Consider the following 19,021-nt stretch of genomic DNA (forward strand, 5'->3'; position numbering starts at 1 on the left):
ATAAAAATGAATTTTTAAAGGAAAACGGCAGGTTATTATGAATTAAAATGCTTTTCTTCAATAATTTCTTGCGCATGTCGTATATTTCTCGATTACCTTAATTCAATTAAATTTGTTATAATTATATCTTTATCTCAATCATTCTCTTGTATATGTATCGTGTTTTCTTTAATCATTTTGAATTAGCAGATATGTTTAACAATCTGCCACAAAAATTTAATCATTCGACGATAACACTTTGTATTATAGTACTATCATTCAGATATATTTTGTTATATATCGTAATCGTTTCGTATTCGAGATTCGGATACGTTGACTTATTTATATTCATCATTTCGACAGTTGCTCGTCGTTTCCTGAATCCTATGTATGTGCCTGAATACTATTCGATTCTTCTGATTTCAATTCCTAAATCAATTTAATTGATTTAAAAACGCTGTTGGATTATACAAATGCGACGAAATATATACTATAAATTATATATTTGTCTGGCATAAACTTTGATTGACTTTAAAAAATATCAAAGAATTTTTTATTAATTTAATTTTTTTTTAAAGCACCATATCATAGTTCGTTTCCTGTATATTTTTCATAATTTATTTTTACATATTGTATATTTGACATTTTATATTAATAAAACAAATAATTCTTAACTTTTTTGTATTTTTAAATTAAATAAGCATAAAAAAATATTAGCAGAATACTTGTCAGACTGATTAATGTCGACATTGTACGACAATATTTATTAATTCAATAATAAAATTGAAAGATTATAAATTACATATTGATTGTGAATTTCAAGATGATAATCATGACTCAAATTTCAGGAACTAATTATTTTTAACTATGATTTTAAATTATAAATTCTTTTTGAAAAAAAGAAAAAAAAACAACAATTGATTTTCTTATGATTTTTTACATTTTAGTTTTTTTTATTAGCATATATCTATCTGCGCATTTTCACAATAATAATACATATTTATAATACATATATAACAGAAATCTTTTGTCTAGAACAGACAAATAGTAATATTCTGTTAAAAAATTTGTTCTAATGTTGCCAGTACATAAGCACTTTATAGTATAAATGTAATACGCCACTATATTTTAAATAAAAACACGCTTTAAGTGTCAATTAATTTTTCTTTTGTAACATAATTTCCTATTTGAAATTTAAAAAAAATTATAAGTACAAAAGAAAATAATTGTTTATGAATTTTTGTCATTAAATTTTTTTCGCGATATATATCATTTTGAAAATGTTATTTACACAAAAAAGCTTTCTTATGTTCGTTCGAATATAGTTTACTTGGGGGATCCGAGTAATATATACACAAAAATTTTAGTTTAGTATAATTATCATTGTAAGTTTCTTATTTAATGTGTTAATTATTAAATCATGATCATTGCCTTTGACACCTGTATCATCTCGATCTACATAAACTTAATCATAGTAAAATTGCCAGACTTGTAAATAGTTCAAATTTACTATAGGTTAAATATGAGAATATTATTGAGAACATATATAGGAGTATATTCGTCGCATATATTCGAAAGTATCCATTAAATTATATTCAGTATTTTTTGCAATACTCATTTTCAACGATAAATACTCATCTAATGAGAATAAAGTATCGGAATAAAATTAAATGAAAGATATAGACACGGGTCAGGAAAACGTACGTAACAGACTGTCGGTTTTTTGGGTCATTGTTGACTTTCATCTTGTCTCACATGGATGTTTTATCTGCCACTTGTATACTTCGCGTATTCATAGTTATTTATAGATCTGTAATATATATACGTATATCTTATTATTATATTTAATAAAAATATAAAATATGAATATTGTTAAAAATCTTACTTTCGATTTCTGATCCTGCAGAGATAAGTTTAGTGTGCGGCTGTGCAGTTGTGCTTGGTTGTTGATTACTCAATTGTCCTGTAGTTGCTGGTGCAGCAAAACCTGGTGGTGGCTGCATTGCCCAATGTTGAGTTGGTGCGTTCTGTTGTTCCTTATAAAATAAAAAGAATTACATTTTATTATTCAAATAAAATATTTTGTATTGATACTTATATTTAACAAACTCACTTTCTTATTTTAATCAAAATAAAATAAAATATAATACAATATAATATAATAATAGAAAACAATAAAAAAAATACTATATATGTACACAATAAAATATATTTGAATATAATAAAATATATTTTCGTGAAATACTTGAAAATATATCTGTATAATACCTGTTGCGCATTATGTGATACAGTGTGTGTAGGATGAACATGTGGAAATTGCCATGTACTAGTAGTTTGGAATGGAAGAGGCCTAGAAGAACTAACAATAGCTGGATCAATCGAAGTCCAGTCTGCAATAGGTCCGAAATTATTCCATCCACCTTTTTGATGTAATGCTTGATGATGAAATTGTTGTTGTTGTTGTTGATTATTAATATCACACCAATCTTTAAGCGTATATACTGCATCTCCCGCACATTTACTAATACCTATTTTAAATATTAATGAAATTTCTAATATTAGTTATAAAAATAATATAAATTATTCAATCATTATTATTCTTAATAAATTTAATTACAATATTAAAAAGTACCTTGTGAATTCAAAAGGGGATTTCCATTTGGAAGATAGGCATTTTGTTGTGGTGGTTGTGCTCCTGTAAACAGCACACTAGACGAATGACTCATGTATAATATTATATAGATTTTTTTACAAAGTCACAAGAATTCACTTTTATACTTGGATAACACTTTGCTCACCACAAATACATATTTATTGACACTAACTTACTATTTCCAATTTATATATATATATAAAATTCACCTTTATTTTCTAAAGAGTCATAAGACTTCGTCAATATTCAACAAATGAATAAAATAAACATAAAATATGTTTATGATTACTATAAATTATTGTCAAAATTACGAAAATACTAACCCGAAAGAGCATTGTTCGTGGGAGCTGGTCGCGGTATGCCAAGACCAAAAGAATTCATGTGATTTGGTGTAGAACCAGGGAAACCTGGTGGTGGAAGGCGACTACGTTGTCCCAAGCTAGCAGCAGCCACAGTACTCTGAGGAGGAGTTTGCGTACCACTTTGTAATAAATTTTGTGGAAGACGAGACAGCAAGGAATGCGACTGTTGAATAACTTGTAAATTTTGTAGATGTTGAGCCTGTTGTTGTAAATGTGCTATGTGGGCAACCTAAAAAATAATTATAAAGAATATTATAATATAATATAAAAAATAATATAAAGAATTATAATATAAAAATGAAAATAATAAAATAGTTAATAATTTTTTATTATTATCATTAAATTATTAAATTTCTTATAATTTATAATTTTTTTACAATAAATTACCTGTGGAAAATGTTGTTGACCAAGATTTGCAATATTCTGTTGATGCTGTACCCTATTTTGTTCTTCTCTTTCTCTTTGTTGTTGTTGTTGAAACAACCTCTGTTGTTGAATTTGCATTTCATTTTCCATAAGTTCAGCCAAAGCTTTTTGTGTTTCATGAAAAGGATCAAAACCTAAATCATCATCTGCCTTTAAATCTGAACCAGATTCTTTATGATTTCGAACTTCTTCCAAAGTAGCATGACCATTTTGTTTTATATATTCACAATTTTCTTGATTTTGTTGTGCCTTAAAAAAATTATAATTATTTATTATTAATATATTATTTTATTTTATGTTGGTTATAATTTAAAAATATAATTTATTAATATTATATTCTTATTATATTTTATACAATTTTATTTATTATATGAATATGTTATATTATTATTTACAGATAGATATTATAATAATTTAATACCTTAATAAATAATTATCCACGAATTATTTACCTGCATAGCAAGCCTTTGTTGTAATGAATTTTGTTGAAAATCTGCCATGAATTTAGATGCAGGAGAATTAACAAGCAAACTTGATGTAAAAGTACCAGAAGGTTCTGATAAAGAAGTATACTGTAGATTAGTATAAACTTCTTCATCAACAAAACCTTCTGAATTGAATGTTACTCCAGGTGAACTAGAAGGACTGGATTTTTGTATAACATGATTTGTTTGTGTAGTTTCAGGTTGAAAACCAAAAGCTGTTTGCCAATCTTCATTGGACTGAACCATTCTTAATGAATCAGGAATAGAAGTTAAGCCTGTACTTGTCCAATTCAGATTTGGATTTGCTATATATTCAAAAAAAATTAATTATAATTTTTTCTATATTTAATTTTAATTATTAATTTTATTTATTTATTATTATAATCATTATAATTAATATTAACATAACATATATAGAGTTTAATCTCAATTTCTATAATAATTCAAGTTTAAGTAAAAATAATAATAAATTCACAATATTAAAAAAATTACATATACTTGCCTGTCAAAGAAGTAGGTGGCACTGTGGTAGTAGAAATTTTTTGGAAAGTATTTGAACTGAAGAAACTATTATTGTCCGTCTGAAAGATTGATCGATGATTGAATTGTATTTGAGACCCATTATGTAGTCCTGGTGGTGGCTGTTGATTGGCACCTTGTGATGAGTTTGTGCTAACTGGAGAGGAACCTAAAGATGATATGCACAAATCTCTACACTACAAGATGCGATCAAATCATAATGGTGAAAATGCCAGAATAAACAGCTTTTAATACTATTCCTCTCTGCCACCATTAATGAATCTCAAAAATATATAAATATATGTCTAGAAAATTTTTTTACATTTAAATATATGGTAAAAAATTATAAAAAATAAAAAAAAATTAATTGTATATAAAATAGAGTTTATTAAAATTTATTGTATATAAAAACAAAAATAACATAATTTTCTAGACATTTAATATATACATGCTCAAATGATGCAACTTGTAAGAAGGATAAAGTCAAGTGTGTACAAAAACACAAAAAACAGTTACTATTTTTTTTCAAAGAATTCTCTTTATTTTGGCATATATCTATAACTATTTAAATTCTATTCTACAGTTATGAGACAGCCATAATACTTGCATTAATATATGCATATCATTAATATATTATACATTGCTCAAGAGATATCATTTCATATGTATGTATAACGTACAATGTTACAAGAGATAGGCACACATTTAGAATGATTTGTAATTTATTACAAATACTCTGCATGACATTATAATATTAATTTAAATGATTTAAATATTGCACTCCTATATATAGCCTCTTATGAATTTGTCATAAATCAAAATTATAAACTATTCTATATTTCTTTAAGTTATGAAAATATAATTAAAAAAAAAAAAATATATAAAAATCTATACATAGATTAATAATAATATATATATAATATATAATTAATATATTGTATGTAATAAATGTATATTAATGAATATTATTTTATCAATAAACATCATTTAAAATTGTTAAATTATTAAAATTATAAAATAAAAAATTTTAAATTTCATTTATAAATTTTCAAACTTAAATAATAAAATATTTGCAGACATAAATTCATATAAATATTTCATAAATTTCATTATAAATTCTAATATATTTTATATATATATATATATATTATATATATATATATTATAATAATAATAATAATTATAATAAAAACTTCTTTTCATTTTGTTTTTTTTATTTGTATATTATTGAACGAATATCATATATTGAATTTGAGTTTTATATATTTATTTTAAAAGTAGGAAATCAATACATATAGAAATGATCACGAATATAAGAAACTCACCCAAAATAGCAGCACCACTGTTCTCCTCACTTGATTCTGCTAAATGTTCCACTTGATGATTCACGTTCGAATCTTCCGTACTCGAAATTGTACTAGCTGGTGTACTACCTTCACGTTGTTGATCTGTTTCGCTATCCGAATGCCGACGCTCTCCATTTTGCACTATTCCATTTACTTTAAGTTCTTGAGATTGTTGTTGCTGAACTGATTTGGATCCTTTATTATTATTTTGTTGTTGTTGTTGTTGTTGTGATTGTTGTTGAGACGATGGCTGCTGCGGATGTTGAGATTGTGATTGTTGTTGTTCCGACTTACACTTACTACCCAATTTTTGTAATACATCACTATTTGATTCGGAGGAAAAATTTCTAATATCCTTTTGTCCATTAATTTGTGATTGTACATTATTTTGCGTACCAATAGAACTAGATTCTGATCGAGAAGTTATCCGTGTACTATGTTTTTCTTTGTTCTGACAATTTTTATGTTTATTCCGCGCTGCCTGAGCTTTACTTTCACTATTACTTTTCCCTCTCCGTATATTCATATTTTCACCTTTATTATTATTATTTTGTTGTTGTGTTGAACCACCAGATGATACATGACTCTGTTGATTTGTTGTACCACTTCCATTTGTGATGTTGTTTTGTTGTAATATTGCTTGTGATGGCGGTGATAATTCTTTACAATTTGTTTGTGAACCTATAAATATAAAAATAAACTAATTAATAGTCTATATACAATTTTATTGTTTTTATTTATATATATCTCTATCTGTAAAAAGAAAAACTTACTATTTGTCTGTCCAGTTTGCAACGATGGCCAAGCTTCTTTGGCTTGAGAATTTGAAGTTCCATTCTCTCTAACAATACTGCCTGTCACTGATGGTGATGGTATTGGTTTTCTGTATAATAATAATTATTATTTGAACTAATTATTTTCTTTAAATTATAATTAAATAATTGAAGATATATATATATTATAAATTACCGTTGTGCAGATGCATGTGATGCGTGTAACGAATGCACAAGTTTTCGTTCATATTCTTGATGTTTGCCTTGATGCATTTCTTCCTTCGTAAATGATGCCTCCTGGTCCCCAAGATCATGTAAATACATACAATCCGGTTTTGGACAAGGCTGATTACGCATAAAATGTGAACAATACTTTGTTGTTCCTAATGATGTTTTAATTGTTCGCCCGTCCATGACAACATTATTCACAGCCTCTATAGCACGTAGTGCATCCTCTTGACGCTAATAATGAATTTTGAAATATAATAAATGTAAAAGTATTCAAATAATAAATAATTTATAAATAAATTGGTACAACTTACTTGATAAGTAACGTAAGCCGAAGCACTAGGACCTTGAGACCCTGCGTAGGAAGTGCTTTGATTTATTACAACTTTGTGAATTTTGCCAAATTTTCCAAAATATTCATGCCGTTTTAGTATCTAAAAATTTATTATTTATTATAATAATATATTTTCTTTGAAATATTTTATCTTATTCATATGCATTTCTACTTACATCAGCATCCGCAAGTCTCAAGGGTAATCCTACTACAAATACTAGATTTTTTTGTACTACTCTCACATTTGCTAGATGTTTACGATTTTCTGTAACCCTTTGCTTACGTTGCTGATCTTTTAATCTTTTTTCTGCTTTTAATCTAATAATATATAAATATATTATTAATATAAATATATAAATATTTAAATATATACATGTAATTGATGTATATAACAAATATTATACATATTATACATAAAATAAATATTACCTTGCTATTTCTTCCATACTAAGTGGTTTAAAATCGGCAGGATTTTCAGAATAGGCCTTCCGACAGGCAGGGCATAAACCATTTTCATCTGTACGAATTCTGTGCCAGCAAAATCGACATATTTGATATCCACAAGTGCATGGAAAGAAGTTCAAATCATCCACTTCCAGTGGTTCCATACACAAAGGACATTCCACTGCATCTTCCCCACTTTGATTCAATACTGACATTTTTGTTTCTAGTTTTATCACACAATATAGTAAATTACGAAGATTTTTTTATTTGTAAATCCTGTACACAAATGAGAAATGTTTTACACAAAATATCTAATATCTATATATGCATGAAAAATATGTAACCAGTAATTATTCAAAATTTTAATTATAATGATAATATTATTAATAAAATATGCACAATAATATTAAAAATATACAAATTACGTATTTTGATATAGAAATAAGACAATTATTATTTTATATTGTAAATTCAGTATACATACGTGCAAAGTCTCCACAATGCCTTGGTACTATGTAATTGACTGTACTTGCAACTTCTTATACACTAATATCCTTGCACAATCTGAAACAAATAATTAGATATTAAAATATTGTACAGTAAAAATGTTATGAGTCAGACGTGTCATTGAGTACTAGCAGCCGTTTTCGTGTAATTCCACGTCAATTCACAAAAGAGACATCGCAACGTACGTCGTGACAAAATTTTTTAAATATTTCACCGTGGAAGTGTTGGGATTAACATATACCAGAAGAAATTGAAACAGAATATTTTCTCGCAGAAAATAGAATAAGAAACGGTGACTGTTTAGCTGACAGATTTAACGAACAGTTGGAAAGGAAGGTCCGTTTGACAGGAGCTGTCAGACGAACGGTAAACGAACAAATAACGCGTTGGATTTCAGACAATTAGAATAATCGTGTACGCCCTACGGTGGACGTAAAAATGACAAGTTTGTACGTGAGGTTGAGAACGACGACGAAAAACTTGCGGTAGGGCCACCGTCTGTACTCTCCCACTCACTTTCTCTCTCTCACTCACTCTTACGCTGAGACACGAACTATACGAGAGGGCGACGATCGGACGAAACAGCTGTTGGTGGCGTCGAGAGAAGCGAAGAAACGTCAGAGAGCGAGTGAGAGGTACTACGCCATAGCAGAAACCTACGTGAAAATCCGTGAAAAGTTGGAGTAGTGGGGCATGACACGTAAATTCCCCGGAGTTTCAAATACAACTATCCACATACGCAAGGACGATGGCTCGATGTTTCGCGATACGATTTTGAAGGGGGGAAAAGGCAAGCGAGAGAATGAGAAATGGAAGTAATGAAAGGAGTGGCGGAGGAAAGAGGGGGAAGAAAAGAGAGGAAGAGAAAGAGCAACAGAGAGGGCTAGGGACAAACTGAGAGAGAAAGAAATGAGCATATAAAAAGGAAGATAGCTAGAACAACGATGCCATCATTCGTTTTGTCCCTTTTTAGCCAATGGTCGTTGTCTTGATCTTGCGCGTAAAAGAAAAAGACTCTCACCAATCTCTCATATCTCCTACTTTTTGAAAAACGTAATCCCAATTCGAACAAAAACAAGTAAAGTTTCTAACTAGTTTATAGAACAAAAAACTTCAATAGCGCGATTAACATACATAACATAGTTCACGGTGAACGTCACAAAGGATTGAATGATTTGTCGTCAGAGGGGTTGCTAAATACCCTGGACTGGTTACAGGGTATACCTAGCTCATTTAACCTTAACTTCGTACAATAAAGTAACTTTTCGACAGTCCTAGAGATTTGAAAATCGCGTGTCACTGTTTTCGTCAATTCTAGAATTATGTTCACGCATTCATCAATCCAAATTTCTTGACTTTTGTTTACTTACGTTACAACTTTTCCACTAACAAATCTCTTTTCTGTACTGGGAAATTTTTGTACAGTCTTCTAGATCTGGTCGCATGCGCACCGCGACTGCGCAGAAGCGGACATTACATATATTGGTATTTAAAGAAAGGCGCATATGTAAAGCATCCTGAAAGCGCATGTCAACTAAACTTCGATTGTATTATTATACATGTGAAAATTTTTACTTTCAATTCTTTTTTAATTCCAATTGGACAGATTTATATTTATGCATAATATAATGTAACCATTTAATGAATATTTTTACAATATTTGAAATCCTACTATAAATTTTTGTGATCACAGTTTGTTCGATTTCATATTTACCGCGTACTCGGAAATAATCAGTGAATGATACGACAATGATACCAATAGTTGAGGACAAATGTTCCTAATATTGGGTAAAATAGGATACATTCTTATTGGATGGATTTTATACTTTCAATTATTTAAATGAATTTAGACGTAAAATTCAAATTTTACATTTGTTATCAATATAGGATACAATATATAATATTTTATCAATTTTTTATGATAATCTAAAATCAAATATTACGTTTTATTATAAAACATAAAATTCTAATTTTACAGTTTCTTTTGCATTCAGTTAATTTAAAATATTTCATCGACATTTATTTTACTTTTAATTTAATTTCTTATAAATAACGGACGATGTCAATCAATATTTATGAATATACAATTCATTAATAATATAAAATTTTCAAGCAATGCATGTTATATAATATTGTATTTTCCTATTTTTATTTTCGATTAATTACTTTATTGCATGTTTTTAACATTACCTTCATAACTTACACCAAATAATGGATGTCGAATTTTCAAATTTTTTGGAAATGGTACACTGCAGTTTTCTATTTGTATTGGTTTAGTTTTTGGAATACTTGAAAGTTTTCGTCTAACTGTAATTGTGCCTGCTGGCTTCAAATTAACTATATATAAAAAATATAAAATGTTAGAAAAATTATTAATTATATTTAAAAAAAAAAAAATATATTACCAGTTTTATATCGTGATTTTACTTTGTCAGTATGAAGTACGCATGTAACATTACATTTAACTTCTTGATTTACTGCACAATATTTTTCATCATTAATTTTAAATTTAGATTTTTCTCCAAATACTAATGTTTGACCTTTAAGTTCTCTTGGATCTATCTACAAGTTATATAATATTAATACATTTTTTTTTCTATTTGACTATTATATTTGACTATATATTTGATTATTAACTTACTGTTGTAGGAATATCCATGATCCATATGTCTTCATTATCAGATAAATCATCCAAGTTAAATGTAGAATCTGTAGTTTCTACAATTAAATTTTCTCCTTGTATTAAATCATCTATCTAAAATGAAATTAATAAAAATTTATTATATAAGTTAATTTAAATAAAAAATATATAGAAATTTTATTTACATTATGTGGTCTTATGGTAGACGTTGCATTTATAGATGATCTGCTATGATTTGTTTCATTTGAAGAATTATTACTGTCTATATTTTGTTCTAATTCATTTTTTACTATGGTTCTTTTTTCAGTTTTTTTTAAAATACTTTTTCTAGATATAGGTGAAATAATAGGTGGACTAGCAGGTTGAATTCTTGTATTGATCTTTATGGATTTTTTACTTTTTGGTTGAGATATTTCACTTTCTTCTGTATCCATTAGAACCATACTTTTATTCAATTGAGTATTTAATTTAGTTAACGAATCTTCCACATCTAAATCCATCATATTTAACACGATCAAAAAATTTTATTTTATTTTTAGAATTATTCTGTGCAATAAAATTATTTATAATAATTAATAGTTTTAAAATTTAAATGTAATTCATTAAATTTAATATACAATTAATATACAATTTACATAATAATTACATATATAATACTTCACTATGTTTAAAAAAATTAATATTTAAGATTAAATTTTACACTATTTACATCAATGAAATGAAAAATGAAAATTATATTTTCACATAAATATGTATAATATTCGAAATAAAATATATAATATTATTTTTTAATATATATGTTGTTAAGTAATTCGAAATCACAACAAAACTAATTATTTCATAGGTTAGAATCCACTATCATATAGATTCCTTACAATATTATGTGTAATATTCTTTTGCAATAGTTAAATACTTAATTATACTTAAGGATATTCTTCAACGTTAATAGTATGCGAAAATTAAGTGCAGTTTACAATTAACACGCATTTTATTCACAATTTATTCATTTGAAATTGTGTAATTTATACAGCGAAATAAATTTTTTAAAATGAGTAATTAAGTTTATTATAATAATAATTGAATCTTGCATTAATGAAAATATTATTTGTTATAATTAAAAAATTTTCGTATAATTAATGCAACAAATATATTTATTGTATTTAACTAAATCAACCAATTATCGTGTAGATTGGAAGACTACTATATGTAATTGGTTGATAATCACGTGCCATATTTTGGAATAATCAAAAAAGGCGGTTCAGATTTACCAATAACATTGATAAGTTTTAGTTAAAAGTACTTATTTTTTTAGATTATTGTATTTTTGTAAAGAGATATTGATATTTTATGCGTTATTTTAATTTAATAATAATTTTAAAATAATTATAAAACGTACAAAATGTCTACTACTGAAAATTTACGACGATCTTCTCGAATAAAAGCTCGTGTTAAAGGTAATGTATAAAAAGAATGAATAATCATGATATATTGTAATAATATTATTCAAAAATATATTTGTTTATAATTGTCTTTATTATAGAAGAAAAATTAAAAAAAAATACTTCATTTAGTTCTGATGAAGATAATAATGTAAATTCAATAAGTGCAATAGAAAATGAACTTAAGGATGTAGAAGAAAATATACAAAAACCAGTTGGTAATTTTTTTTAATAATATATTTGATATTGTATTAATTTTTTTTTTTAATTAATTGTTTTATTATTTTATGTATAGAATTATTTTCAAATGATGATATTAGTGGAGAAGCATTATATAAATTTCAAACATCTAGTAAACGAAATGCCATGACACAAAAAGCACATTTATGTCGTACACCTATTAATATTAATACATTACCTACAGTTAAAATAGTTCTTGAAAGAATAGATTTAAATAATAAAAAACAATTGAAAACTTTTAAGAAATATCAAGAACTTTCAGAAGGTATAGTTTAATATATAATTTATTTATTAATTATATTTATATATTATATTATGTATGTATTTATTTATATTTACATTTATATTATATAAATATAATATGTTAATTATATTAATATTATATAATTATTATATTAATATAATATCAATATAATATCAATGATAATAATATAATATAATAATTTTAATTTTTTAATATTTAGCTTCTGTTAACCCTCAAAAAAATAGATTTGGATTAACTTCAAGTGAAAGTGAAAGTATATCTGAACCTAGTGATTATATTCCTTCTGAAGATAGTGAAGATGAAACAAATGATAGTGAGAATATAGAATCTAGCGATGATGAAAAGGATAAAGAAAAAATAAAATTTCAAAGATCAAAAATTATATTGCATTCAAATTTATTAAGTACACCAAAAAGAATAAGTAAGAAAAATAAGCCTTCAATAATTCATAAAGATTTTGTAAGTAAAATATAGATATATATAAAAATATAAATTATATAGTTTATATAAAAATAATCAGTGTTATTTTTATATGTATTTATAATTAAAGCATATGCAAACTGATGAATATTTTGTAACACAATCAGAAAAAATAATTACATCTGATCGAACATTAGAATATTTACGTAATTCTCGTTTGACAAAAGAAAAATTGGAACAATTGTTAGCAAATCAAAATTATGTATCTTCACAGCATAAAAAGAATATTTATTCATTAACTAAAAATTATACAACATTATTTCCTATGTGGTACTTTATTATGGAGTAAGTATTAAAGTATATAAAAAAATTAAAATCTATGGATTTTTTAATAAATATATATGTTTTAGACAAGGTTATACTGTATTACTTTATGGTGTGGGCTCAAAAAGATGTTTAATTAATGATTTTCATAAAAATATATCTTATCACCCATCTCTAATAATAAATGGCTTTTTTCCCAGTTTAACTACAAAAGATGTAAGTCTACAAAATAGGATTAAAATATATTTAAATGATATAATAATTAAAAATAATATGATATGTATTTTTAGATATTGGATAGTATAATTACTGATCTATTGGAATTAAATTGTTCTGGTAATACAATTGAATGTATAGAACTTATTGAAAATGCTTTGGTGAAAAATCCACAAGATAGACTTTATTTATTAATACATAATATAGATGGTATAATGTTACGTTCTAATAAAGTTCAAGATTTATTGTCTTGTCTTGCAAGTATACCAAATATTAGAATTTTAGCATCAGTTGATCATATCAATGCCCCACTTTGTATGATCAATTTATTTTTATTAAATATCTGTTATATTAATTTATTGTTTGATAATTTTTATATAATTATATATTTGTAGTATGGGATCATACAAAACATTCTAAATTTAATTTCTTTTGGTGGGACACAACAACATTTTTACCATATCAAGAAGAAACATCTTATGAAAGTTCACTTTTGGTTCAGCAAACTGGTGCTCTTGCTTTGTCATCTCTTCATAATGTTTTTCTTTCTTTAACTTCAAATGCTAAATCAATTTACATATTACTTGCTAAATATCAGTTGAGCAACAATAATAATGTTAATTTTACTGGTAATTCAAAATTTGTTAAGAAAATGACACATAAAATGATATAATTTTAAATTTATTTAAAAATTTTGTTCTATTTTTTTTCAATAGGAATGGCATTTAAAGATCTTTATCGAGCTGCTCGTGAAGGTTTTCTTGTAAGTTCAGATTTGGCTTTACGAGCACAATTAACTGAATTTATAGATCATAAACTAGTGAAAATAAAACGCAATATTGATAGTATTGAACACCTTATGATTCCATTAAATAATGGACTTTTAAAACAGTTCCTTGATGAACATGATGTGTGATATTTTTAACTGCCTACAATAAATCATGGTGTCATAGTTATATATATATATATATATATATTAATTATAATTATTTATACTTTCTGATGCATTTTTTTGTATAATAATTATTTAAAAATTATTTTTTTAAAAAGAATAAAAAATAAAATCAAAAATATAATAATGGACTATATAATTGCTATATTATGACCTTTAAAAAATATATTTAAATCTTTAATTATTATATATTGTATAATATCTTGTTTTGTTTTAATTAAATTTTATTAATAATCGTTTAATAATTATGTGTCGTGTCTATTATAAAATTTTATACATTTTTTTTTTACATATGAACGCATATTGGGAATACAATAATAATTAGAATATAGAATTATGAAAATCAAAACAATTAAGATATATTTGTAACATCACGTTGGTAACATATATGTAACGCTAGTACTATTCGGACGCGAAGCGCCAGTGGTTGTATCGTGCATTATTTTATACTCGTGATTATGATACGATAGCCGGGTAGTATAGAATACAGTAACAGCAATAAGATGTCAAATATGTTAGATAGTAGGCAGAATTACACGTTAGCGAAAGATTAAATGACCAAAAGCTCGTTGTTAACGCATATATTCTTCAATTTGATAGGTAATTACATTGTTAGCAATTGCTATTTCTTCTAATCTAATGACGAATAAAACTTAAAAAAAATTATCAGTATCACATAAAGTTTTGCGATAGCAATAAAAATATAATTGTATAATACAATATACAGTTACCGGCTTGTTATTTTATTCAGTTTTGACTTAACCTAACTTTTTGTCCTAGAGAACTTTTTAATGAGGTTATTCAGTCCTGCCGGAATGCTTTGCCTTTTTTAAGCTATGAATAATATCGTAAGTTCGTTTAAAATGTTAGTGCGTGAGCATGTGCGTGTGTGCAACGTTGCGTGAATTACAGTTCTGATTTGACATTGTAAACATGACGACTTGACCTTACAATGGCAAGTTGGACGACCTTGACTTTGGCAAGTATACAATGACCGAGTAATTGCTTTTGTTGAATAGAATCATCTTTCTATGTATATTTTTCATAATTTAAATAATGAAATTTCATGTTATAGATCAATTCTTTACATAATATGACCTTCAACTTGTAGCAAGCAACAGTTGCAAATGACAATCAATTTTTTTGTTATAAAAGCGTAATAAAATTTATTATTTTTTGTTGCTATTGTAATGAACATATGTCAGATATTACAATATATATTTATATTTATAAAAAAAAAAATAAAATTTATTTATTAAAATAATAAAAATTCATTGCTTTATATTTAAATTTTTATTTTATGATTTATATATTATTAATGTTGCTTGCTTTAAAGCTTAATATTTGTGATTTTAAAACAATTTAAATTAGTTTTTAAATTTTAAAATAATTTAAATTATTTTGTATATATATTTTAATTGCATTTATATTTACAATATTTTAAACTTTTTACTATTTTATTTTTTGAAGAATGAATACTTTTTAAATAAAATATAAAAATTAAAAATTATAATTTTAATTTTTCTTTGTTATAGGTAATTTATAAGCACATTTGCTGTGGCACTGAAGTAGTTACATTGGCACAAATGTTTCGGTGAGATATTTAATATATATTTAATTTTATGATAAGTTATCTTAATATTGACATTGATATATTATATAATGTTTTGTATTTATTCCATTAATTTTCTTTGATTAAAATATTAATATTTGATTTTATAAATTTTTCATGCAAATTGTAATTTCATATTGATTTCTTTAAAAATTTCATAATAATAATTTGTAATGATATAGAAATATAATTATTTATGTATGTTTTATTATTTATATTAAAAAAAGGTAAACAAATTATTTTATTATAACAATATAATTATGATCTAATATAAAATGTGCGTTAATATGTGAAATTATTAAAATAATAAGAAAATCAAAAGAGTAGTTTATAGTTTTATCTAATATATTATTTTATTTTCTGTTTAAAAAAATGCTTTTTTTTATATGATACTGATATTATTGATTATAATTATCAATATTAAAAAATATATATTAAATCATTATTCAATTAACAAAACAATTGAAAATTTTTTATGTGTATTATTATAAACTAAATATTTTATGAAGAAGGAGCACGAAAGACTGAATATGGTCGTGTTCTTAATTAAATTTTTTTATAATTAATTTATATATTATTATTAAATATAAATTTAACAAACTGAACTCCTTTCTTTTTTAATTTTTTTTTTTAAATATTTTTTTTTTTTTAAATATTGAAAGAAGCTATTTTTTAATATTTCTTATTTTTTAAAAGTATTTTTATTTTGTTATTTTAATATTATCTTCAATATTATTTTCATGTATAATTAATTTAACTTAAAGATAAAAACAATATTGAAAAAAATAAAAATAAAGATGTTGAATTTTTTCTTATTTAACATATAAAATATAGTAACCATCTTTATCGACAGTATGATTTCTAATTGTTGATTCTTTGAATCTTGTAATTTCTACCGCTAGATAACGTTTGTAGTTTTCTGCTTTTTCAAACGCTTTTTTTGTAATTGTGTTTCAGTACCGTTCTTAAAATTATTTTAAATTAGTTCGTTTGTTATTACGAAGAAGTGTTGTAAATATCCGTAATTTATTTTTTACTCCAAGTAGAAGCATATGGAAATGGAAATTTCATTGTTTAAAGCTTTCAGATATGTTAGACAGCTGTAACGTAAGTACAAAATAATATTCAAAAAATTAATTATAAATTTGAAACAAAATTGTATTATATTTTGACATAAATAATTTTTATTTTTCTATTTATCAAAAAATCATATGATTTTATTCATTCAAATTAGGTTATGAAAAAAATAAATTATATATAATATTTAAAATATTTTATTAAGATTAATAAAAAAAAATAAAAATTATTATTAAATAATTATTATTAAATAGCATACAATTATTGGTATTATGTAACGATATTATTGGAAAATATCAATATATAAACATCATTTATTGAATAGTTATAACCTTTGCTATTTTATAAATTGCAAATTCGAATAGCTGTCATGGACGATTACTACGCGATTCAATGTAACTGCAATTTTTATTTACTTTAAGAATATTTAATTGAATCATTTATCACAGATTCTTCAAAAACAAAGATTTTCAAAGATTTAGAATAATAAATTCTAAATATTGAAATAACATGAAAGTTATTTTGGGCTTTTTATCTGTTTCCTCTGTTAATATCACGTAAAGATGTTTATATGGATTTCACTTTTCTCACGCCAAACCAATTTCTCTGAGTTGTCTGTTCATTTCTGCAATGGTCATTACCTTTTACTTTCGTGTCAACTTATTTCGCATATAGTGACATTAAATGATATTCATCATATGTTAATGACATAGCATAGAGTATAAGTTATTGCATTTAAGATTATATATATTTCAAGATTGATTTCTTATGTTTTTCATTCAAATTTTATTTCAATTTTATAATTTACAATCTTTTTACAAAATTCGAAAATCATGTCGTTTTAATCGAAATATTTTATTTTGACCGATAAAATAGTATTTTCATGATATTATCGGACGAGATTTCATCCAAACGTATGAATTAACAGAGAGAATGCATTCGCAAAATGGTAATTTCGAATTACGAACACTATTGTCGGAGATTCGCTGACGCATACAATGGCACAAAAGCGGTGCGCGCGGACGCTTAACCAATTTCCGCTTGTTTTAACTAAAATCGAGGTCGTGGAGCCGTTAAGCGTCAAGGATCACTTACGATCATCAAGTCAAGATTCTACATACGTGTATGACTCATGGAACTCTTTTATCTCAACTATGATTCTTTCCATATGCGTCCTCGTCATTATGCGAGCGCGCAAGCATATGACTACGTTTAAATAATGTTCCATTGTTACAATATCACCTTCTTCACTTATTCGACCAAGTTTGCCTCGTTTTCGCAATTTTTATACTTACTTGAGGGCATGTAAAATTTTTATGTTTGTAAATACAAGAGCGAGCAAAAATGAGATTTTTTTTCATTTATTTTAATTATATTTTATATTGAGCAATAATTTTATTCATTTCTTGATATTTGTTGAAAAATAATTTTTTTTTAAATTTAATTAATTATTTAAAAAAGAATTATAATTGATTATTGTTTCTGATTTTGATATTTAGATTAAAAACTAGAAATTGTTACGGATTTATCATCTTTCAAATATGATAGTATGATAAAATATAATAATAAATAATACAATAAAACAAAATATAATAATAAATAATACAAAGTAACAAAATATAACAGTATAATGGTAAGTAAATAAAAATAAAGTAAATAAAAGTAAAAAAAATATAGACACACTACATGTTGTTACATGATATTATATAGAAGGTTAAATTACAATTTCTGCATAGAAATTAAATTGTGTAATATATTCGTTCATCTTTCAGAGTTATA

General features: G+C 24.9%; 3 protein-coding genes across 15 annotated transcripts in view; 2 read left to right on the forward strand and 1 right to left on the reverse strand.

Moving 5' to 3' along the window:
* Nucleotides 1–64: 64 nt before the first annotated feature.
* Nucleotides 65–9,536, reverse strand: LOC108000743 (TPR-containing protein DDB_G0280363). Of its 12 annotated transcripts, none has more exons than XM_028668113.2 (16): nt 9,427–9,536; nt 8,034–8,113; nt 7,535–7,825; nt 7,282–7,423; nt 7,086–7,205; nt 6,740–7,005; nt 6,544–6,653; nt 5,750–6,451; nt 4,408–4,593; nt 3,873–4,210; nt 3,382–3,669; nt 3,040–3,223; nt 2,612–2,674; nt 2,248–2,507; nt 1,865–2,015; nt 65–1,810 (listed from the first exon to the last, which is right to left on the reverse strand). In XM_028668113.2, the coding sequence occupies exons 3-16, from the start codon at nt 7,762–7,764 to the stop codon at nt 1,782–1,784; spliced, it is 3,069 nt and encodes a 1,022-aa protein (XP_028523914.1). In that variant the 5' UTR covers nt 7,765–7,825; nt 8,034–8,113; nt 9,427–9,536; the 3' UTR covers nt 65–1,781. The 12 variants fall into 12 exon arrangements, with proteins under 12 accessions (XP_028523914.1, XP_061941368.1, XP_016916796.1 ...); XM_062085384.1 differs by having other exon boundaries at nt 65–1,789; nt 9,427–9,535; XM_017061307.3 differs by having other exon boundaries at nt 65–1,789; nt 2,956–3,223; nt 9,427–9,535.
* Nucleotides 9,537–11,786: 2,250 nt separating this feature from the next.
* On the forward strand, nt 11,787–14,557 carry LOC108000718 (origin recognition complex subunit 2). Its single transcript, XM_062085387.1, has 8 exons — nt 11,787–12,151; nt 12,238–12,354; nt 12,432–12,641; nt 12,841–13,100; nt 13,192–13,406; nt 13,472–13,601; nt 13,676–13,916; nt 13,997–14,557. The coding sequence occupies exons 1-8, from the start codon at nt 12,097–12,099 to the stop codon at nt 14,272–14,274; spliced, it is 1,506 nt and encodes a 501-aa protein (XP_061941371.1). The 5' UTR covers nt 11,787–12,096; the 3' UTR covers nt 14,275–14,557.
* A 399-nt stretch (nt 14,558–14,956) lies between these two features.
* LOC108000731 (protein roadkill) overlaps nt 14,957–19,021 on the forward strand; it is a 158,409-nt gene continuing 154,344 nt past the window's right edge. The window contains exons 1-2 of one of the 2 annotated variants that reach the window (XM_017061278.3): nt 14,957–15,532; nt 16,089–16,147. The gene's annotated coding sequence lies outside the window, so the exon portion shown is untranslated. Of the gene's footprint in view, nt 15,533–16,088; nt 16,148–19,021 lie in introns of those variants that run through there. The other variant, XM_062085388.1, reaches the window with a different exon arrangement.

The sequence above is a fragment of the Apis cerana genome, linkage group LG15 (genome assembly GCF_029169275.1).
Source record: "Apis cerana isolate GH-2021 linkage group LG15, AcerK_1.0, whole genome shotgun sequence".
NCBI classification, from domain to species: domain Eukaryota; kingdom Metazoa; phylum Arthropoda; class Insecta; order Hymenoptera; family Apidae; genus Apis; species Apis cerana.